The 23,428-nt window shown below is 39.5% G+C and overlaps 1 protein-coding gene across 2 annotated transcripts in view; it reads left to right on the top strand.

The window, feature by feature from the left end:
* ITGA8 (integrin subunit alpha 8) overlaps positions 1–23,428 on the top strand; it is a 212,046-nt gene that overhangs the window by 92,074 nt on the left and 96,544 nt on the right. For both annotated transcript variants that reach the window (XM_004049094.5, XM_063709912.1), the window contains exons 14-20: positions 10,809–10,854; positions 13,601–13,708; positions 19,072–19,127; positions 19,530–19,684; positions 20,939–21,076; positions 21,570–21,637; positions 23,007–23,154. In XM_004049094.5, coding sequence (XP_004049142.4) covers positions 10,809–10,854; positions 13,601–13,708; positions 19,072–19,127; positions 19,530–19,684; positions 20,939–21,076; positions 21,570–21,637; positions 23,007–23,154 — 719 coding nt within the window. The remainder of the gene's footprint in view (positions 1–10,808; positions 10,855–13,600; positions 13,709–19,071; positions 19,128–19,529; positions 19,685–20,938; positions 21,077–21,569; positions 21,638–23,006; positions 23,155–23,428) is intronic.

Genomic DNA, 23,428 nt, shown 5'->3' with positions numbered 1-23,428 from the left:
CTTTTCTGTGCCTGAGGGCTGCTGCATACTAATTGCAGAAACTTACACTCTTTCCTCTTCTCAAACATGTGAAAGAGAAGGATCTTATCAGAATGTGAGTGATCCAGTGAAAGTAGGTCCCACCCAGGGACTTCAATTCAGTGGATCCTGGCCTGTGTTTGTAATATGACCCCTCAGTGAGTTGATTGATAGACTCTAAGTAGCTGGAAGGCAGGGGAGTGTCTGTTTTTAAAGCCCCCTGCTGAATCCTGGGCAGTTAGGGTGGGACCCGGCTCATGCTGGAAGTTCAATAATGAGTTCTTAGATGAGGGTGTCCAGTATAGGGAACCACCTGTGTACCTGTTCTTCCCTTCCTCTCCCATGTCCCTTGCAACTCCGTCAATCACAAGGCTGCCATCACACATCACCACAGACTGGAGGGCTCAAACAGGGATACATTTCCTACCAGTTCTCTAGGCTGCAAGTCCAAGATCAAGGCGTCAGCAGGGTTGGTTTCCTCTAAGCCTCTCTCTTTGGCTTGTAGATGGTCATCTTCTCCCTACATCTTCACGTTGACTTCTCTCTGTGCATATGTCTGTGTCTTAGCTTCCTCTTATAAGGACACTAGTCCTATCGGATTAGGGCCCACCCAGATGATCTCATTTTAAACTAATTACCTCTTTAAAGACCCTACTGAAGCAGTGTTTTTGTCTGGGGTAAATACCTGAGGTTCATTGTTTCACGACAAGGGAATCGAGGGTGCAGATATACACAAGAACTGGGTTTAGGAGCAGAGATTTGATAGGCAAAATAAAGAGAAAGGAGGCCGGGTGCAGTGGCTCATGTCTGTAATCCCAGCACTTTGGGAGGCCAAGGTGAGAGGATTACGAGATCAGGAGTTCGAGACAAGCCTGGCCAAAATGGTGAAACCCTGTGTCTACTGAAAACACAAAAATTAGCCAGGCATGGTGGTGAGTGCCTATAATCCCAGCTACTCAGGAGGCTAAGGCAGGAGAATTGCTTGAACCCGGGAGGCGGAGGTTGCAGTGAGACATTGCACTCCAGCCTGGGCAATAGAGTGAGACTGTCTCCAAAAAAGAGAAAGAAAAGAAAAGAAAAGAAAAGAAAAGAAAAGAAAAGAAAAGAAAAGAAAAGAAAAGAAAAGAAAAAAGAAAAGAAAGAACATCTCTCTCTCCAGAGTGCACTGGATTTTATAGACAGGTTTGAGGAGGCAGTGTCTGATTTACATAGAGCCCAAAGATTGGTTGGACCAGGTGTGACATTTATACAACATGCAAGGCAGCTGGCTGCCCCACCCTAATCTTATCATGCAAATGGAGTTTTTGCCTGGCAGGTGCCGTGTTACCTGTTCCTTACTGTATACCTGGCTGGCAAAGATGGAGCCACCATTTTGAACGTGGCTAGTCCCAGGTAGCCTTTTCTTATTGGCACAGATGCCAGCATTCACCCATGCAATCTTCCAGCTTGCTTGTCTATGTCTGCAGCTCGATTTTATAGGCTGCTCTTTGCTAGAAAAGAAAATGATTTGGGGGCTGCTTTTCATTAAAAGGAAAACCTTACTGAGGACTCCCGTACCCTCATATCTGCCTAAATAATTTCTTCTTAACTCCTATATCACTATCTCCTAATATAGTCACATTCTGAGGTGCTGGCAGTTAGGGCTTCAACATAGGACTTTTTTGGGGGGACACAATTCTGCCTAAAACACTTAGCGAAATCATCAAGTCCCATTAGGTTTTTATCAATAGGAGATTATCTGTCAGGCTAGGTGTCAGGGAAGCATCTTTGTGAGCTATCATGCTCTTCTGGAGACTGTGAAACCCTTTCCAATAGGCAGCTACAGATAAGTGACACTGGTACTGTAGAAATAAACCTTCCTCCAGGGCTTTCAGCAATTGCACAGACGGCACACATGTGATTCAGTGTGGCCCATGACGAGGATAACGTTAAATGCCTTTGATACGGTGACACGAAATGTAACAAGTTTAGGATCAAACAATTGAAGGTGGAAGGATCATTCTTGTAGCCACAGGATGCTAATAATATACAGAAAACTATTTTCATAAGGCAGACTCATCATTTGATATTCTGCTGTTATTTTTTGTGGGATTTTTTTAAAAGGAAAACAATCCCCCAGTAAATTAGAATGTTGCAACCTAATACCATGTTCCAACTCATAAATGTTTTTCTTCAGAGTTCATTTGGAAGCATTTCAGACAGATTGTTAGGATTATTACTTTCTGGGATAAAATCATGCTTTTTTTTTTCAAACATTTCTTCCTCAACTCATAACCTTCCTCTCAGTAATATTTTGCATGTTGCAATAAAAAAGCAAGGCAGACAGGCAACTTCTATTTTTAGATTAACACGTTTGCCAAAGTCAAGGAGACTTATCTAAACGCTGGATTCCCACAGACATGAGCTGTGTTTGCAATGCCAGACACTTAAGGCAATTTCATAGCCCACTCACAAGTGGACATTGCCAGATGTATCCGCCATCTGTAACCCCACCATTGGACACATTATCTCGAATTCTCTTATTTCTCTTAATATCATCATTGTATGAAAGTGAGCCAAACTTGGGTTGGTTTATGTAAACAACTATACTTGATGGCCTTAATTTGTCTTTAAAACATTTGGGTGCTGTGGGAAGAGGATTGGCAGGATGGGACCTGGGCAGTGATGGGCAGTTCCTGGAGGAGATTCTGTGAGCTGTGGGCAGTCGTATTGCCAAGACAGGAGTCAGGCGTCTGTAGAGCTGAGTTATGAAGGCGAATGGGAAGAAGTCCAGTCTGGTGAAGCCAGGGAGAAAGCCAGAAACTGGCTGTCTCTCAGTGGAGGCACAAGGAGTCCCTAAATCTGCAGGAACAAAGCTGAGTCCAAAAGCAAAGCAGAGTCCTGGATTGTACATCAAAGTGCCCAGAATGCAGTCATCAGACTCCACCAAATGCTACTGAGCTCTTGCCCTTCTCATCTAGAGAATCTTAAAGACCACCAGAGATTCAGCAATGAAGACTGACTTGTGCAATGTCATCTAGAAGCCAGTAGCAAAGTGAAATGGAATTGAGAATTGCTGATTTTTCAGCTGCCACTTGGTAATTTTACACCTGACATACAACACTGTGTTTCAAAGAAGTCTTCAAAGGTTTTAGAGAGATTCAAAGAGAGACAACGGGCAAGTCAAAATTGGCCTGATGATGCACAAAATCCTGTACACAGATGTTGACAGTGACTTTGCAAAAACTGGAAACACCTCAGGGTTCCCTAAGCCAGGGATGGATGAATAAACTGTGGGCCATCTACACAGTGGAATACTACTCAGCAGTAAAAAATGAACTCCTGGAACACACAACTTTGTGGATGAATCTCAAATGCACTGAGCTGAGTGCAAGAAGCTAGACCCAAAAGGCTGTATGGCTCCATTTATATGACGTTCTGGAAAATAGATTAGTGGAGTCCAGGGGTTAGGAGACAGGTCAGGCTTGACTACAAAATAGCATGGGTGACATTTGGGCATGATGGGACTGTTCTGTGTCTTGTTGTGGAAGTGGTTACAGGTCTGGGTGCATTTATCAAAGCTCTTAGCTCTGCTTACTAAACAGGATGAAATTTATCATAATAAAATATATCTTTATTTATTTTTATATCTATTTATTTATTGAGATGGAGTCTCACTCTGCCACCCTGGCTGGAGTGCAGTGCTGCAGTCTCGGCTCACTGCAACCTCCACCTCCTGGGTTCAAGCGATTCCCCTGCCTCAGCCTCCTGAGTAGCTGGGATTAAAGGGACCTGCCACCACACCAGGCTAATTTTTGTATTTTTTGTAGACATGGGGTTTTGCCCTGTTGGTCAGGCAGGTCTTGAACTCCTGACCTCAAGTGATCCACCCACCTCAGCCTTTCAAAGTGCTGGGATTACAGGCGTGAGCTACCATGCCTGGCCATATCTTTAATTTTTTTAAAAGGCTTAAGGAGAGAATAAAAACAGCATGTAGTTGTGCACCTAGAAGGCAGTGTAAAAAGGATCCCAGTATGGGCTCAGGAGCAAGACTGCCTGGGTTTAAACTTTGGTCTTGTGACTTTACTGTATTCGGGCTCTGTACCTCATTTTTCTCATTCTAAGATGGGGATAATAAAAGTATCTTTCTCATAGGATTGTTGTAGCACTTAAAGGAGGCAATTATATTTAAAACGTTTAGAATATTAGCTTTTCTTTGATCTATCTTTACACAACTGTCCAACATATCCTCAGGATAAATTCCTAGAAGTAGAAACTAGGTCAGCGGTACACATAGTCATACATATCAACAAACTGCCTTCCATGAAAATAATGCTAATTTATACTCCCTCAAACAGCCTATAAGCATACCTCTGCTCTCTATCAACACCACCTAGTACTAATCTTTTCCAATTCACAAGGTTAAAAAATGATATATCTATGTTCCTTTCATTTGGATTTCTTTGATGACTAGTAAGGTTGAAGTCTTTTCATATATTTATTAGTCACAGATATTTATTTTTATGTGAAATGGCTGTTTGTAATCTTTTTGAGAATGTTTATAGTTTTAATATTAATTTGTATGAATTTGTTACAGATTAGGCATAATAATCAATGTTAACTTTTTTTTTTTTACCAAGTGCCAAACATTCTTCTAAACATTGAAAAATATTAACATTTAATCAGGCACATACATTATAAACATTTCACCCTGTTGCTTTTGTTTCTCTTCCAACCTTGCTCATGTGGTTTTTTTTGTTTTGTTTTGTTTTGTTTTGTTTGCTATAAAAGTCATTTAGATTTTAAAATTCCTTTGTGATTTCTACATTTTTGGTCATGTTTAAGGAGGTCTTCCCTTTTGATTAATCATAATGTTTTTATACAACTATAAGATAGACACTTCCATGTTTCACATCTGTTTAGAAATTCCTGGTGGCCATTCTCATTGTCTGGAATTATTCTAAAATAGTAAATGTTTTTTAATTCCAAAAAAAAGGAGATGTCCAATGGCATTTTTGGGAACAGATATAAACATCAGTGTATCTGTCAAGGAGATGAGAGTGAGAAGTGGAGAGAAGGAAGCAGGAAGAAGGTGACTTAGCCTAGGAAGTATAGGTGCTTGGGTGGCCACAGAGACTGCTCCCCTGAAATGATTCTGGGTGATTCTTTTTTGTTTTTTGTTTTGTTTTGTTTTGTTTGAGATGGAGTCTTGCTCTGTCGCCCAGGCTGCAATACAGTGGCATGATCTCGCTGACTGCAACCTCCACCTCCCGGGTTCAAGTGATTCTCCTGCCTCCACCTCCCAAGTAGCTGGGATTACAGGCATGCACCATCATGCCCGGCTAATTTCTGTATTTTCAGTAGAGATGGGGTTTCACCACATTGGCCAGGCTGGTCTTGAACTCCTGACCTCAGGGGATCTGCCTGCCTTGGCCTCCCAAATTGCTGGGACTACAGGCGTGAGCCACCGTGCCCAGCTGTTGTTTTTTTAATGGGGTCTCACTATGTTTCCCAGGCTGGAGTGCAGTGGTGCCATCATAGCTCACTGCAATCTCAAACTCCTGGGCTCAAGCGAGCCTCCTACTTCAGCCTCTGAAGTAGCTGGGACTACAGGTTGTATACCACCATGCCTGACTGATTCTTTAATCTGATACTGTCAGCTCTTCCTCATCTTCCCCTTTGGCCTGACCGTTCCCTAGGAGGGTTCCACTCTCCCCCTCTTCACTGTTTCCTGCCCACCTAATCCAAACCTCAGATCCACACTCAAAACAAAGCTGATGTTTTCAAATAGAACTTCTTCCAACACTAAAATTTCCTTCCCAAATTAGTGAAATCAGACTCTGCAAACCAAGCACCACTTTAAAGGTTTGGCTCTTCTTCCTCATTTAAAAATAACGATTTGCAAGAAATAAAATACAAAACATAGGTGTAATACATCTCCTATGACCTCACATTTTTAGGGTTTTTTTTTCTTGCCAACTGATCCTGCATTCATGCCAATGTCCCCTTTTTGTTTCCTTAAAAGTACTCAGTTGTTCCATCAAAAGCCAAAAAGAAAATAAACTATGTTTCTCAGGCAATGTGAGGCAATAGCAAAGGCCTCCAGCAGTTTGGGAACAGTTTTTGATTGAAAGGAAAGACCCAATTTTAATTGTCAGTTATTTCCTCCAGGAAAAAACAAAAAAAAGCCAGCTTAAGTGTCTATGTATAGAGAAAGGCAAAGTTTTTTATTTGTTTGTTTTCAATTTGCCCTTAAGGCATTTATAGAAAGGAAGTAAACATAGATAATGGTATCAGACCCGTTATCTCAAAGTAAGGGAGAAAAAAATGTTCCAAGTGTTATAAATTCAAATATCAGCCCCGAAACTACTTTGTCTCTAGATTAACATTTAAATTCCTAAGCACAGAATTATGCAATATCTTAAAATATTATTTCTGAGTATTATTTAAATATTATTTCACGTGCACACATAAATATACACACTCCAGCATAAATATAAATGTATGTGTATATAAATAGAACAGATATATAACAGATACGCTGCATACACAAACTTCTATACTTACGTGTGTATAGATGGAAGCAGCGTAGTGCTTTCCAAAACCAACCACATATTTTGAAAAGAGAAATTCATTCAAAACACAAACCAGCAAATCAGTTCTCCTCCCATGGAGAGATCTGACAATTTTAAGGTCCCGAGCATAAGTACTTCTGGCTCTTTCTAGCAGGCATATTCCCAAGGTAGTGTCTCTAAAGGCAAACATACTTTTGTGGTAGGTAACTGTTTTCTTTGCCTCTGAATAACTGTGACCACATTCTCATGAAGAAAATTGTGGCCTGTGTTGCCAGTTATTTTATTTTTCCAGAGTAGAAAAAATTCCCACCCGAAGGCACAGAAATTAAAGTTCCTAAAGGAAAAGCCCATGTCTCATTACCGTTGGGAGGGTGTCCCTCAAATTCTCACGTATAATGACAATCTAGTTGTGATGGAGACTTTATATTACTTTCTAGAATCTGGAACGTGTGTGTGTGTGTGTGTGTGTGTGTGTGTGTGTGTGTGTGTGTGTATCTCAACACCTTCAAGTATACATGCAAAACTCCAGCAGAATTTAGCTGCAGTTGACATTGGTCGGTTTTAATTGTTTCATTTTCTTCATCTCTAGTATCTTTAGTTTATTATTACATTATTACTTATGCTCCCTATTTAATCAGGCATTTATGAAGTCTCTCTTCTGTATCTGGCACTGTGCCTGGTAACATGCATGCAAAGGTTATTTCTTTCTTCATTTATTTCAACCCATACCATTCCATGAATATTTGGGGATGTGCAAACGTAAAGATTCCTGCCCTGGAAGGGCTTACAGTCTTATTTTCTTTGCCATTTGCAGAGAATCAATTCTTAAAATTCGCCTGTTATTTATAAAATGTCTAATCTTATTAAATAAATATTTCACCTTATTTGGAGCCAAGAACAAAGCACATAATTCATCGTTAATCAGTTTTCATAACAGAGCTCTCCTATCTGGTGTCATGTCAACAGATATGGATTCAGGCCAGGGCCACCTGTGTTACACTTGTCTAAATATTGGAGTTTGTAATTACACAGGAAGAACAGAGCTCATGTTTCTTCAAATCGGTAGCTCTTTTTTTCTCTGATTTAGAAAAAAAAAAGTACCAATCTGCTAGAAGAGACAATGTAACAGAAAGAATACATGTAAACATAGTTGAAAAATTGAAATTCTGATAGAATTTATCGTTATAATTTTAAAAACTGGTAAACTTAGACACTTCGGCATCTGGCTTCAGAGATTTAAACCCTTACAAAAGAATGTTTTATTCCATGAGTCGTAGGTGGCCAAGGTGTAGCCCTTTTCTTAACGTGTTCTTTAATGTCATGGATATGGAGCTGTTTAGAGGACGTCTGTTCGACTTATTTGAACATCAGCATGCACATGTTTTTAAATATGGAGCTCTGGAGTCAAGTTCCAAGTCTAATAACTGAATCTGATTCTGTATCCATAAAACCTAAGACATCTGACAGTGGTTTTGACCTGGAGAACTTCCAGATCACTTTTTTTTAATTTTAACAAGTATTATTGTGTCTTAGGTTGGGTTGTCCCAGAGCAGGCATTAAGACAAAGATAAGAAAACAAGCAGTGCATTTAAGAAATCCTGAGAAATACTGGTAAAGGTAGAGAAGAGAGACATGGAAAAGAAGAATGCAATAAAGATCATCATCAAGCCAGTTGCCACTACGGGCAATCAGGGCCCCACCTGGCTGGGGAAAGCAAAGTCAAAGAACAGACCTCAGCTATCCCACTTGACTGATAAGGAAGCTGGGCCACTCACTTTCTAATTCCTACCTGTAACTGACTAAAAGCCATTCTCAGGGACACTAAGCCCTCAGGGGGAGAATCATCTGCAGTCTCTGTTCACATGTACGGTGTATCAGTCAGGGTTCTCTAGAGGGATAGAACTAATAGGATTGCTGCACATATAAAGGGGAGTTTATTAAGGAGTATTGACTCACACGATGACAAGGTGAGGTCCCACAATAGGCCGTCTGCAAGCTGAGGAGCTAGGAAGCCAGTCCGAGTCCCAAAGCTGAAGAACTTAGAGTCTGATGTTCGAGGGCAGGAAGCATCCAGCGTGGGAGAAAGATGGAGTCCAAAAGACTGAACCAGTCTAGTCTTTTGTCGTTCCTCTGCCTGCTTTTATTTTGGCCGTGCTGACAGGTGATCAGATGGTGCCCACCAGATTCAGGGTGGGTCGGCCTTTCCCAGTCCACTGACCCAAATGTTAATCTCCTTTGGCAACACCCTCACAGACACACCCATGAACAATACTTTGCATCCTTCAGTCTGATCAAATTGACACTCAACATCACATGTGCAAAAGGTGAGTGCCAAAGGGAATATGGCTGTAAATCATTTTTCTGTACAAATTCTATTACACCAATTTAATTCCTGACTTAGTTTTCCATATGGAGTGGCCAAATAGGACCTCCCTCCACCTTTGTTTTTTGTTTTTCTCTTTTCATTCGCGTTGTGCTAGAATTAACCAATTATAGTTTCAACTGTTGTAAGTCTTCTTCTGTGGCCCTTATTTCTACCAAGTCCAGTTTTCTTTTTCTTTTTTTAAATTTATTTTAGATTCGGGGGATTCGTGTGTATGTTTGTCACATGAGTATATTGCATAAAGGGGTTTAGGCTTCTAGCATACTCATCACTCAGATATTGAACACTGGACTCCGTGGGTAATTCTTCAACCTTTATCTCCCTCCCTCCTTCCCCACTTTTGGAGTCCCCAGTGGCTATCATTACCATCTTTACATCTATGTGTACTCATTGTTTTAGCTCCCACTTATAAGTGAGAACATGCAATATTTGATTTTCTGTTTCTGAATTCACTTAGGATAATGGCATCTAGTTCCATCCATGTTGCTGCAAAAGACATGATTTCATTCATTTTTATGGCTACATAATATTCCATGGTGTTTATATACGACATGTTCTTTACCCAATCCACTGTTGATGGACACTTAGGTTGGTTCCATGGAGGTCCAGTTTTCTTACATCTAAATTTTACTCTGCAGATTTAGCCATTGTCATTTTTATTTGTGTTTGATTGCTTCTACTAGGGACAGCCACTGTAAATGAGATTAAGAAAAGCCTGCCAGGTGCAGTGGCTCATGCCTGTAATCCCAGCACTTTGGGAGTCAGAGGCGGGTGGATCATGAGGTCAGGAGATCAAGACCATCCTGGTTAACACGGTGAAACCCCGTCTCTACCAAAAAATACAAAAAATCAGCCAGGCGTTGTGGCAGGTGCCTGTAGTCCCAGCTACTTGGGAGGCCGAGGCAGGAGAATCACTTGAACCCTGGAGGTGGAGGTTTCAGTGAGCCGAGATTGCACCACTGCACTCCAGCCTAGGCGATGGAGGGAGACTCTGTCAAAAAAGAAAAAAAAGAAGACAGTTTGACCTCTATGTTAGCCAGTCACCTAAATAATTGTGACCATTCCCCCTTACCTAGTCCAGGATTGCTCCACTGCAGTCACCCAGTTCCACCACTTACCTACTTGTGTGAATGTTAGGAAATTTACAGTTTAGCCTTCTTAAGTCTCAATTGACTCATTTGCAAAATTGTGCTAATAATAAAGACCTCCTACCTTCTTGTTAGGAATCATTCAAAGGAAATCCTTTAAAAGGACTCCTGGCATACAGTGCTGTTCCATGTGCTATGTGTTAGGATTGCTGTTGTTATTTCAGATCATTATAATATGTTAGTTATTTTATATACTACTGATTGCTTTGCCAAAAGTATACTCACCACCCATACTATTTGTAAAGAGCAAATGGTTGTGTCAAAATGACAATCAGAATGTTCCACTTCTGGGTTAATAACCCTTCCTCATAGGGTACTCACTGGTGAGAGTGATAACACAAAATGTGTAACGAGCCTGGTAGCTAGCAGACACTAAGCAGCTGACTTTCCCCTTTTCCTTCCCTGGGGGTATATGCCTTGAACCTGGAGGATAGGAAAAGTGATGCGATGATGAGTTTCTAGAAATTGACCTTCCTAAGCAAAGAAGGGTTTGAGATCCACTGATGGACGTTTTATTAAGTTGGTTATAGTGAAGCTCCAACATCCTTTCCAAAATGCCTTAAGAAAGGTATGATTTCTCTACTAATTTTGTGGCTCTCGTACCATCAGCATGTAGGGGTATTCTATGTGCTACTTACAATTTTGAACTTAGTACATTGTTTCTATACGATTCACGCATGTGTTCTGTGTTTTTGTCTTTTTAAGATTTGATTGTGGGTGCATTTGGAACAGGAAAAGTTGCTGTTTACAGGTATGTGGTTGGTAGTATTCTAATGTTTTTCTCATTGTTTCAAATACATTTTCTTGTTAGTTTTGCCTTAAAGAGAGCATTCCAATGATTTATTCTGGGGAATACTTAGATGCTCTTTTTAAAGTCTAGAGGTATTTTTTGCTCTCACTCTTTCTTTCCTTTGCATTTTTACTCTCATACTGCATGACCAAACTTCCAGATTTTATGAACATAATGTTAAAGAAGATATGAAATGAAGCAGATCTTATAAAATGACCCACTTTTTAAATGTTACTGAATTTGATTTATTCTCTTTGCTTTGGAAATGCATTGAAATGTTCACTTGTAAAGAAGGGGTGCAGGGTAGAAGAATGTTACTATTTATCCTGGCTTCTATAATCGAACTGGACACTAAGTTAGGGAATAGAACATTCCAAGAGTTGGTAGCCTCCAAAGGCAAGTATTGAAAACAGTTCAAATACAACAGCTATGGATTCCAAGCCTGGACATTCCATACACTGAGTTATTTGTAATCTTGGGCAAGTTCTTATCACTTTCAGAGTTTCAGATTTCTGATCTGTAAAAAAAGGATAAAAACAACATTTATAAGGTTACCTTTGTTCAAAGCATTCAGTGAGAATATGCGTGTGGTGTACACAGAATAGTAACTGGGAGAGAGGCGGTGCTCAACTTTAGCTTCTTTAAAAAAAAAAGTTTTATGGCAGGACACGGTGCCTCATGCCTATAATCCCAGCACTTTGGGCGGCCGAGGTGGGTGGATCACTTGAGGTCAGGCGTTTGAGACTGGCCTAGCCAACATAGCAAAACCCCATCTCTACTTAAAATACAAAAATTAGCCGGACATGGTGGTACATGCCTGTAATCACAGCTACTCGGGAGGCTGAGGCACGAGAATCACTTGAACCTGGGAGGTGGAGGTTGTAGTGAGCAGAGATTGTGCCACTGCACTCCAGCCTGGAAGACAGAGTGAGACTCCATCTCAAAAACAAACAAACAAACAAAAAAAGGTCATATGACTTATGAGAATTCAAGACACTAGGTCAGGATATCAAGACAAAAGGCCGAGGACATACCTGGGTGTACTAGGTGCATAGTGCTAACCTAGTCGGCTTCCAGAGATATTCTGTTAAGTTTCCTCAAATAGGTAAGATTTCCTTCTTCGTCAGTCCCAAGACAAACTCAAAGAGGGTTGACTTGTACCAGCCATATCCCACTTAAGGTTCTAGAGAATCAGTCAAAACCCTCAAGGTGTCTGAAGTATGGGGCTTGGGTTTGCGGTGGCCATGGAGTGCACCACTCAGAGCTGCTGGAGCAGAATGGGCACAGGGCTCAGCTGCTCCGCTTCCAATCCGCCACTTTCATGCCAAGGCCGTGTTTTCCATGAGCTGCTCCCAGCCAATTAGCGGACACAACAAGAACACAAACGCAGGTCTGTTTTTGCAAGACATGGAACTCCTCTCACAGGCAAATTTGGCTCAAGGACTCTCCATTGCCCAGGCCAGAACTTTCTTACCCAGTCCTCTGTCCTTCCCTTGATCCTTCCAGGGATCAGAACTCCCAGCCGCCTCCACTATCTCCCCACTTTTCCTCATAAGTGTTTGATCCCAGTACATCTCTTGCATATCTAGTTCCGTTTTATCACCTGCTTTTCCAAGGAGTGGAACTAACACAGTATTGAAAGCAAAATTATGTAACAAAATACAGAGAAGTGGCTTGAAGGAACTAAGGAGAAATCCCATCAGGCCCACTGCTTATTGCTTAAAGCAGTGCTGTAAACCCATTCAGCCCCAAGACACAGCCCTTCCTCTTGTTGGGGGGAAACTTATCCAACATGGCTTCATTTCTCCCTGTCATTTGAGGACTTTGGCTTCCAATGATCATATCTTGGAACCAAGCTTTAAAATCTGCTCTATTCCCTTCCCCCATGATTTATTAATACTTTTTTGTTTTGTTATCCTCATCTGGGTGGCTGGAATTGAGTTTACTTACACTCTGTCAGTCTCCTCAAATTTGGCTACGTATTAGAATCACCTGGAGAGTTTGTTTAAAATTCCAATGTCTGATCCTTACTTACCCCGTAAGTTCTGGTTCAGTTGGTGTGGCAGGGCCTGGGCATAGAATTTGTTTTAAAGCTCTTTAGGTGATTATATTGTGCAGTCAGGATTGAGAACCACTTCTCTGGCTGATGCACAGAATTATTCTGCAAACCCACCTTCGTGTATTTAGCTAAATTTGCAAAGCTCAGCTTGAAAACTATCAACAGAAATTTAAAAATTATCAATGATAATTTGCAAACTTCAAGTACTCACAAAATTAAAATTATCAGTGAAAAGTTGCAAACTTCAAGTACTCACAAACACGAATGGCTGTAAGATGATGTATTTCATCAGATACGGATGTAGATATGCTAGCAGGTGGCAGAGCAATATTTCACAGCAATATTGCCATAATACCGGAGGCCCACTTCATAAAGAAATTAGGTTGTGTACGCAACTTTGCTTGACAGACCCACAGCACTCTTTATTTGTATTTGTGTGCTTCCAGATGTGTTTTGAGGTAATTAGCTGAGTGTGATACCCAGCTGTTCATGCAGTGAGCAAAATTCTAGGCACAAATGCTGAGAACGTTGGCAATGGCCTGTGGAGTATTCTGTCTACTACTGAGTTCAGTACGCAGTGAAGTGGGCTTCTGCCTGCCTATCACCCTTGTGTTTTATTCAAACAAACCCTGCATTTTCTCCCTGCAGAGCAAGACCGGTTGTGACTGTAGATGCCCAGCTTCTGCTGCACCCAATGATTATCAATCTTGAAAATAAAACTTGCCAGGTTCCAGACTCTATGACATCTGCTGCCTGGTGAGTTAGTCCGGTGCTTCTCAAACTCCAATGTGAATTCACATCACCTGGGTATCTTGTGAAAAATACAGATTTGGATTCAGTAAGTCTGGGGTAGGGCCTAGATTTTCCATTTCTCGAAAAAAGCTTCAAGAGATGCTGCTGCTGGTGGTCTGTGGCCCAAGTTTGAGTAGCAAGGAGTTAGTCTTTCAAGAGAACCTATGATATGATGTTGATCTTTGGCTATCGACTTACCATTCAAAGGCTACTTCTCTAATCTACAGGCTCTAGGTGAGATGAGAAGTATAAAAACATTTGGGGAAATTCCCAGTCAAACAAATCTTGGAGATAGCTCTTAGATTCTTGGTGTACTAAAATAAACACTAACCAAGGTAAAAATATAACAAAATACCTAGACTCTTACATTTTGGCATATGCTTATAGATACTGCTTTTCAAGCACATATAATGTCCTATTTATTTATTTATTTATTTATTTATTTATTTATTTATTGAGATGGAGTCTTGCTTTGTCACCCAGGCTGGAGGGAGGGCAGTGGCACAATCTTGGCTCACTGCAACCTCCACCTCCCAGGTCCAAGCGATTCTCGTGTCGCAGCCTCCTGAGTAGCTGGAATTACAGGCACCCACCATCATTCCCAGCTAATTTTTGTGTTTTTAGTAGAGACGGGGTTTCACTATGTTAGTCAGGCTGGTCTCGAACTCCTGACCTCAGGTGATCCACCTGCCTTGGCCTCCCAAAGTCCTGGGATTACAGGCGTGGGCCACCATGCCCAGCCGATGTCCCATTTCTAATTAGTCAATTTACTGGGTTAATTTACTGGGTTTTCTATGCTGACAACAGATACCAGTTTTGTAACTTAGCATGCACAGCTAGACAGAAGGAACACATTATACAAGATTTTTGTGCCATAAGCTGTATTTTTGTGTCTGTCATTAAGAATAGCGATTGAATTATTCCTTTTGCTGGATGATGGAGGCTTTGCTTGTACTTTCAGAAGCTGGCTGACATGACTCCTGAAAGTGTTCCTTCTGAATTTTGTCAGCCATCTGGAGGGAGTACAAGATGGAACTTGACTATAACACAGTTCAAGAAAATACCACTGTTTCCCAATATGTAGGTCCTCAAGAGTTAGAAGTCACTATGTTGGTTAATACCTTCAGGGTATACCCTCTGAAAGATCAACAAATCCTTGGGGTGTTTAATATTTTGCCCTTATTTTTCAGGAGACGTGGTCTAACTCAGACAGTATTTTTGGTTTCTGAGAATGTCAGAATTGCAGAACTAACCACTCTTGACCCAGAGAAGTTATTTCCAGCCAATTTTAACATGTTGTTGATGGCCTTTTGACAGGAGTTCATACTGGAGTCAAAGCTTTTGAGGGTGGAGGGTGGGGACTTAGAGGACCCTGAAGAATTCTTTGAAAAACATCCTATTGCTGGGAGCTGGGGAGTGTGGCGGGAGAGCATCCTCTTCTTTAACTGCTCTTGAAAAGAGTTGGAAAATGCCCTGGGCACATTTGGTTAAAACCATAAAATAGTATAATGAAAACCTGATCTGAGAAAATATGTCAGAGGGCCAGCGTTTATCCTTACCCATGCATGATTAAATGAACAATGAACTGTGAGAGTTGCTACTTGTTCATGAGTATTAAAACTTCAGTATTTCCCCGAAATAGGCTCATGTTCACACCTTCATAACAGAATGGACTTCTAGGTTGAATTCCTTTAAGCACATGTGGTACACTCTGATATAGAATGTTGTTGTTTTGAACTAGATAATTGATTCTAAGGGTTTTTAGTTTAATGGATATTTGTATAAGACTGAAGTGTGTTTTTTTGTTGTTGTTGTTGTTGTTGTTTTAACCAGATTAAGAGTTCTGTTTGGGGCCGGGCGCGGTGGCTCACGCCTGTAATCCCAGCACTTTGGGAGGCCAAGGCGGGCGGATCACGAGGTCAGGAGATCGAGACCATGGTGAAACCCTGTCTCTACTAAAAATACAAAAAATTAGCTGGGCGCGGTGGTGGGCGCCTGTAGTCCCAGCTACTCGGGAGGCTGAGGCAGGAGAATGGCGTGAACCCGGGAGGTGGAGCTTGCAGTCAGCTGAGATCGCACCACTGCACTTGAGCCTGGGTGACAGAGTGAGACTCTGTCTCAAAAAAAAAAAAAAAAAAAAGTTCTGTTTGGTTTTATGGAAATAATATTACTTTTTAACAAGAAAATGTCTTTCTTTTCATGAGCCATTTCTTACTGCATTTAATCATATTATTAAGATAAAGTGCAATTTGTTATGTGGACAAATGTATATCTCTTTACAATTATATTTGTTTCTATTGCATACATTTTTCTGGAAGAAGTCTTATTTTCACATGCAAAATTTGTGAATGGTGCCTCAGAGCCTCAGAAGACAGAAAGTTAACAGCTGGTTCAGTCTAGAATGTGTTTCTTTGATTCTCTTTTTTCTTTATTTTAGGAACTTAGCTTAGTTTTTCCAAAATGATTGAAAGGTCTCTGTTGATTTTCTCTGCTGTTATTTGTGTCTGTATTTGATATAACTTTATATCATACATCTGAAAACTATCACATAAACTCTACTTGGCAAATAGTTCTTCACTTCCATCGATGTGGATTTCTGTGTCTTTCAAACAGTGGTGTAGTTTTATAAAGTATCTATCTTTAATTGGTATTTCTAAGTTAGAAAAAGGGGGAAAAAAGCCAGCTCAATAAATATTAATATAACTGGTGACTAACCAATTATAAAAAGAAAAACTAGCGAAATACTTCATTTTAGAAATGTAAAAGTGAGTAACGACCCAGTTGTCCAACCTGATTAAAAAAACTTGTCAGATGTGAGTGACTGTGTGAAACCTGCTATTTGCTATCACTGAAATAGGACTGAAAACTGATGAAATGTAAAATCAATTTCTTTGTACTTTTAAATCATGTTTCACATTTATCTCATTTTCTCTTCATCACAGACAGCTGTGAGCACAGTCACAACACAAAATCATTATTCCAACCGTGCTTGGGTTGGGACTAGCCTCAGAAGATCATGTAGTGTATCACCCTGCCTTCTGGCCATATCAAAAGCACTGTCCACAAACAGTTTAATTTAGAATTTATGTAATAAGGGTCTTGGATTGATGTGATGGGTTTTTTGTTCCAATCAGACCTATTTAGACTAATGGGCCATACTGAAAATGACCAGTATTTCTAGTTTGAAATTTTAATTCTAATTTAATAAAAGTTTACAGCTTTCCCTAATGACCCAAGTATACTTTGTAATTAGCTGTAGGCCTGCAAGTGATCCTAATTCTATGCTCCATATGACCTGTGATGTATGTGTGCTTATATATAATATAGTATGTTTTCCTAAATTCAGAATGAACACATCGGCCCACTACTATAAAACCTTGAAATTTTCTTTAGATCATAACACAGAGTTTGAAAAATTATGACTTCACAGACTCTTTTCCACTAAAGTAATCCATGAACTGGCAGGTTTAGGTTGGAGTGCTATTATTGAGAATTCAGTACATTGTAGCAGTGATATTACACTTGTATGAAAAAAAGTTAAAGTCATCCATTTGGTAATGATATTCAGAAAACAAAAAGAGAGAGCTAAGAAAGAAATAGAGATTTATACTGACATGTAATTCATAAATAAATAGTAACCCTTTAGCTGATAATATCATTTATCAACTATATACCATCCCATAAGAAAAAAAATGTTCATTTGTATAACTTTATTCCTTTTTAAAAATTTGTTATTGATTTTGAATTGTTTGTATTAAAATACTGTATCTAAAATGATTTTAATGTATATATGTTGATAATTTCACTACAAATAGGAATTTATTTTATAAAAGCTAATGGCTTTGGTCTACACAGTTAATGATGAATAGAAAAAAAGATCATTGGCTGATTTGAACATACACCCAAATACTTTCAAAAAGGTTGGATACAGAAAAATTCTAATTTTGAAAGCCAGGCTTACTACAAAACTGAAAGATGTGATTAACTCTTCATCTTTCTTGAATAATTCTAATTGAAGCAGAAGCAAGTTGGAATCAGTGATTTCTCTGGGGAAGCGGAATAAACACTTGTAATAGCGTAGACATTTCAGGAAACTTTTGGCTTAATGGTATGTGGCAAATTATTTACCCTGAGGGGAGACATTGACTGAGGTCACGGCAGATAGATGAATCCCAGATGTGACACTTTTTCATTATATTTGACACAGGAAGCTGACACATAATTAAAGTATGATTGGGGATTATTTACTCCCTTTGAATTCTGTAGAAATATCCACATCATACTATAGTATTTTACTGGTAAAAGTTTATGACTGTCATTAAACCATACTTAAGTATTTTCTTATATTTTTCACTTTCCTAGAAATGTGAAAAGGCCCCATCTCTAGTGATAGCTGTTAGGGCTTGGAATTTTTCAGGGAGAGGTGAGCACTTTCATTCAACAAAGGCAGCCAGGGAGTCAGTCGTCTCTCATTCCATCTGTAGCCACAGACCAAAGCCAAGTGCAGATCATCCTATAAGCCAGTGCAGACATTGCCTTGAATGGTAGTGATGGTGTGTTCAAGGCACAACTCCAAAGTGTCTCTCATGGACATCTGCCCTCTCTTGATTGTCTTTATTCCTGTATCATTGTGCCCACCTAGCTTGAGACAGCCATGCTAAACTTCCTGTTTTCTCTTTCTCCCCTCCCTCTTCTCGTCTCAACCTCTAGTCTTACCCCAACTGTAGCAAGGTTCTGCCAAATTTCATCTCCTTCCTAGCAGAGTGGGTGTTTTAAGTTAAGCATACCATGTGCTCCATGCTTCTGAAGATTAAATCTGCATTTTTTAGCATGACATTCAAAGCCCTGTTCCTCACCGATCCACCAAGCCAGCCTTGCCTCCTACAACTTTGCCATCTTGCTCAGTGCCCCGACTACATTGAATTTCTCCAGTTTCCTCAAATGGGTCCAGATTCTTAATCACCTCCAGATTTTACCTCTAGCTATCCTCTTGCTCTGCTGCCTAATTCTTCCCTCCCTGGCACATGGAAGATACTGACCTGTATTCATTGAATGAAAGCAACAAGTAATTGATTAATTGAGCAATTGATTAAATCAGTTAAACTCCTGTACTATTTTCCAGTATTACCTTCCATGTAATAATAATGTCACTTGTCTTGATTGTATTAGTGTTGAGATCAATTGGTAGAAGGGGTGTGTGTGTGTGTGTGTGTGTAATTAGAAATATATAGAGAAAATGATATTCGTTATCTGGGATTAGGTAAAGGAAGGGTTCTACTTTAGATTCAAAACTTTATTAACCAATAAATTACTATTATTTTCTATAGCTTTTCTTTAAGAGTATGTGCATCTGTCACAGGCCAGAGCATTGCAAACACAATAGGTAAGCATGTTTTCATTTTTACATTCTTATGCTATACTAAGAAAGTTGAACAGTAACCATTTCTCTTTACAGACCATAAAAAATGAAAGAACCCTTGAGGAATACCAAGATATCTGTTGCATATATGGAACCTTCTAATAAATATTACTTCAATACTTGGTAATACTATTATTTATAAGAACATATAATTGTAGGGAAAATGACAACTTTTATAAAACCATTATAAAACATTTTTAGCTTGGAGAGTATGTTATAAAATTTTTCCAGCTCATTTATCATGCTTGGTCTCAACTATGAAAAAGAACTGTTTCCTGAATAAGCAACTTGAAATGGAAATTCATCTCTCTGATAGAGCACTGTGCTCACTGAATACTTTTTCTCTGCTTTACTTCTGTCCTTTAGTCTTGATGGCAGAGGTGCAATTAGATTCCCTGAAACAGAAAGGAGCTATTAAACGGACGCTCTTCCTTGATAACCATCAGGCTCACCGCATCTTCCCTCTTGTGATAAAACGGCAGAAATCCCACCAGTGCCAGAATTTCATCGTTTACCTTCGAGTAAGTATTCCAGAAAGACTTCTCTGGCCTCTCACCTTCATAGCCAAATTCCAACCATTTTTCTCCATTTAACCATCATGTTTGTCTGCATAGACCCCCATCTGTCTGTTTTCATTTTCATAGCAGGAAACTTTATTTTAGGGTCAAATACTCTCCTCTTGACCCTGACTTCAACTAACCTGATGATGTGTTGCTATTAATTTCTAAGGCTTCTTTTCATTTTGATCAAAATCTTTATAATGGCATTCAGCTCACATGGTTTTCATTTCTACCCACCTCCTCCCCAAAATACATAAAAGTGCAACACAGTTTATGTGAATTTTTCTCCTATGTGAGTATGTCGTGTTAGATTTTATCAATGCACGTTTCAGAGCCAATTCAGGAAAACATTTAGGCATTCAAAGCTTTTATTAGAAGTAATTTATAATTATCTTCTTTAAAGTAATGTCTTTTTACAATGACTTCAAAACCTACCGAAATTTTAAAGTAAAAATATTTATAACACAATTACCTATCTTCACCTTGCCAGTTGTGAGGTTGTGATAACTGTCTCAATTTCTCTTTTCCATTAGGGGACTTAGTTAGCAAGGACCACCCTAGGGAAGATCACAGGTTCACAATCACACTCAAGAATGAAAAGTTGGATACCTGACCCTTGATTGGCAAACAATTGAAGGGTGACATATCCACCGTGTGTTTAGTGCTTGCTGTTTGGTGCTTACCCCTCTCTACTAAAGGAGTTCTGTTTCTCTTTCCAAAAGAACTTCAAATATCCTGAAGGTGTTCTGAAGTTCATGCAGGCAAGGGCTTAAAAAGATGATGAGAGGAAGAGAATCAAGATGTTTTCTTCTTCTGAGCCCCAAGAGAGAACTCATAAATTCTGGCAACCTCACGAAAACAAAAATCCAAATTCATGATGTTTTTTGTGACATTTATGATACATACGTGTAATCTTTTACTTTGCAACTTGACCAGTTCTGCATGAGTTGTTGAAGGTCTGGAGAACCCAAAGATTGGCTCCAGAAGCGTATTTCAATGAAGCCGCAGCTCTAAATGATTTCATCACTGCACATATATTAGGTATGCTGGCTACTATATACCACATAAATCAGCCTCCATCTAAGTCTGCTGCAAAGATAATTGTTTCATCATTCACTTTCATTGAGTAAATTCCAGTGTTGCCTGACTTTTGCAGACTGACATCTTGCAGCTATTTCATGGAGCCTCTGTTGAATTTGTGATTATTTTTCCTAGGATGAAACTGAATTCCGAGATAAATTATCTCCAATCAACATTAGTTTGAATTACAGTTTGGATGAATCCACCTTTAAAGAAGGCCTGGGAGTGAAACCAATATTGAACTACTACAGAGAAAACATTGTTAGTGAACAGGTAAGTCCTTCATGGTCTTTGACGGCATTTTCTCAAGCAAGCTCTCTGGGGTGTTGTTCTCATGGCTTTAAGACTAAAGCCAGCTCCTTTTATTTTTACTTCTGCATGCAGACATGGAACATTTGGGAGTTTTCCTACCATGTTTCCTGAAACACTGCATGGTTGTGTTTTTCGGAAGCCTTTCCTCTTGTGCAATCAAGTTTTAATTTGTTCAAAATGTGGCTGTAATGGAAGCAATACAGCCTGTAATCCTCAAGCCATGGGCAGAGTTGCATTCTATACAGATATTTCAGAGTGCATTGGAATTGGGCTATTATGTAAAGTAGCCTGTATGGGGAGGTTACTGTGAAATGTAGGCTATTGGCTTGGGTAGAGTCATGCATAGTGAGAGGAAAGCTCTGGTTCCGTTTGTGGCACCATTCAGAATTTTCAAGAAAAAGGATGTGAATCAGATTTTCCTAGATTGTTCCTGATGTGTGTTTATACAACACAGGCTCACATTCTAGTGGACTGTGGAGAAGACAATCTGTGTGTTCCTGACTTGAAGCTGTCGGCTAGACCGTAAGTTTAAATAACTAAATGTGTACTTTCTATCTAATGGAATTACAGGTATTTATGTAAAGGTTCTCTGGAGAAAGTATACACTTCCAGTGACTACCAAAAACTATGCTGCATGAAATTCTTGAGCTTGGCTACACTTTGGGTTAGCCTGTGGTTTGGGTCAGTTATTTGTAATTGGTGTCAAATGACACACCCTAAGATTTTGCCTGGGTCGTTTCATCTTTCAGCAAAAGTGGGAAAAAAAATGTTTTTGTTGAAAGTAAACTCATTGATGGGGTGGCTCGGGTTATGTTTACTTGCCTCAGTCAAGTAGACAAAGGATTCAGACAGGCAGGTTCCATCTACACCTTCAACCAAACTTTTTTTCAGCACCCCATGACTCAAAGCCATCCTTAAAACTGTCAAAACAAAATTAATTTTAACTTATTGAATAAATAAACCTAAATAGCACTCTATGGAGTAAAGCAGAAGGTGTCACAAAATTGAAAAGAATCAAAGGGCTTCACAGTTGCCAGTAATGGACGCCCCCATTCCAGCACTGGAAATTGCACTGTATTCTGTTATGGGAAGACATGGACTAGGATGTAAAACATTCTGTGGTCAAGAAACAGATTTGTGTTTCTTTCCCTCCCAGGAACTATCTCACTGCCACTGTTTGGAATCTGCTTGGTAACTTCTCAGAGGGACTTCCCCCAAATTTCATAATTTATCAACTTCAAATGCAATCGCTTTAAGTAAGGTTAAAAAGTGGAGTAGGCATTTCCAACCATTGGTTTGATTTGCAGTTCTAAGTGAACTGCATGTCTTCAAAATACCTTGAAGTCCTCTACCAGTGATTTAAGATCTTATTGTATCTGCCTGCTTCTTCCCTCTCATTATTTCCTTTGCATTAATCTATCCCTCTTACTTTCTAAACCACCTCTCTTCCTTTTATTCCATTGCCCATTTTCTTCCTAATGTATGTTTTCAGTGAAGTGCTGAAGCTGCTTCATTCTGGCTTGTAAGTGAAATGTTAAATTTGCAGTAATTTTGTTGGTAGATTGTTAAATATGTTGGTAGCTTGAAAATGACCATGGTTCATGGATTTACACCACTGGAATCTGAAAATGCTATAAATCAATCCTTTTTTTTTTTTTTTTTTTTTTTGAGAACTGGTTGTTAAACATTTACCAACACACTACTGGGTGTTTTCCTGCCCTTTTTACCCAGAGATGATTCTCTTGCCTCTTCCTACCATCTCTTCACGATGGTCCATCTTCTTTTTTTGCACTTGCCATTTTTCTTTTCCTCCTCTATAAATCCTTAAATAAAATATTCACGAAGCCAAGAAGTAGAGTACCTAATCCTTCTTTTTAAACTGCATTTTTAGAGATAAGCATCAGGTAATCATTGGAGATGAAAATCACCTTATGCTCATAATAAATGCAAGAAATGAAGGAGAAGGAGCATATGAAGCTGAACTCTTTGTAATGATACCAGAAGAGGCAGATTATGTTGGGATCGAACGCAACAACAAGGTAATGCCTGCAAATTGTTTGAAGTCAAGAGCTAGGTATATTTTTGAAGTCAAGTAAATGTTAAGAAGGGCCATCTTAGCTGAGAGTTTCTTCCTTAATGAAAGACAGCAAAATGCTACCTTCTTTTGTTAAATCATAACAGCAATGAGCCACAAAGCAGGGGTGGGCTTACACAGTATTAATGTCTTTCTTTGCCACAGTGCAAAGATAGATTGGCCAAAGATTGAGAGCTAAAGCAAAAAAGAGAACAAGACTGGCTGAAAGAAGAAGCTTA

This window comes from Gorilla gorilla, chromosome 8 (genome assembly GCF_029281585.2).
Source record: "Gorilla gorilla gorilla isolate KB3781 chromosome 8, NHGRI_mGorGor1-v2.1_pri, whole genome shotgun sequence".
NCBI classification, from domain to species: Eukaryota; Metazoa; Chordata; class Mammalia; order Primates; family Hominidae; genus Gorilla; species Gorilla gorilla.
The sequence above is the reverse complement of the archived record's forward strand: the minus strand, read 5'-3'. Positions and strand labels throughout refer to the sequence as shown.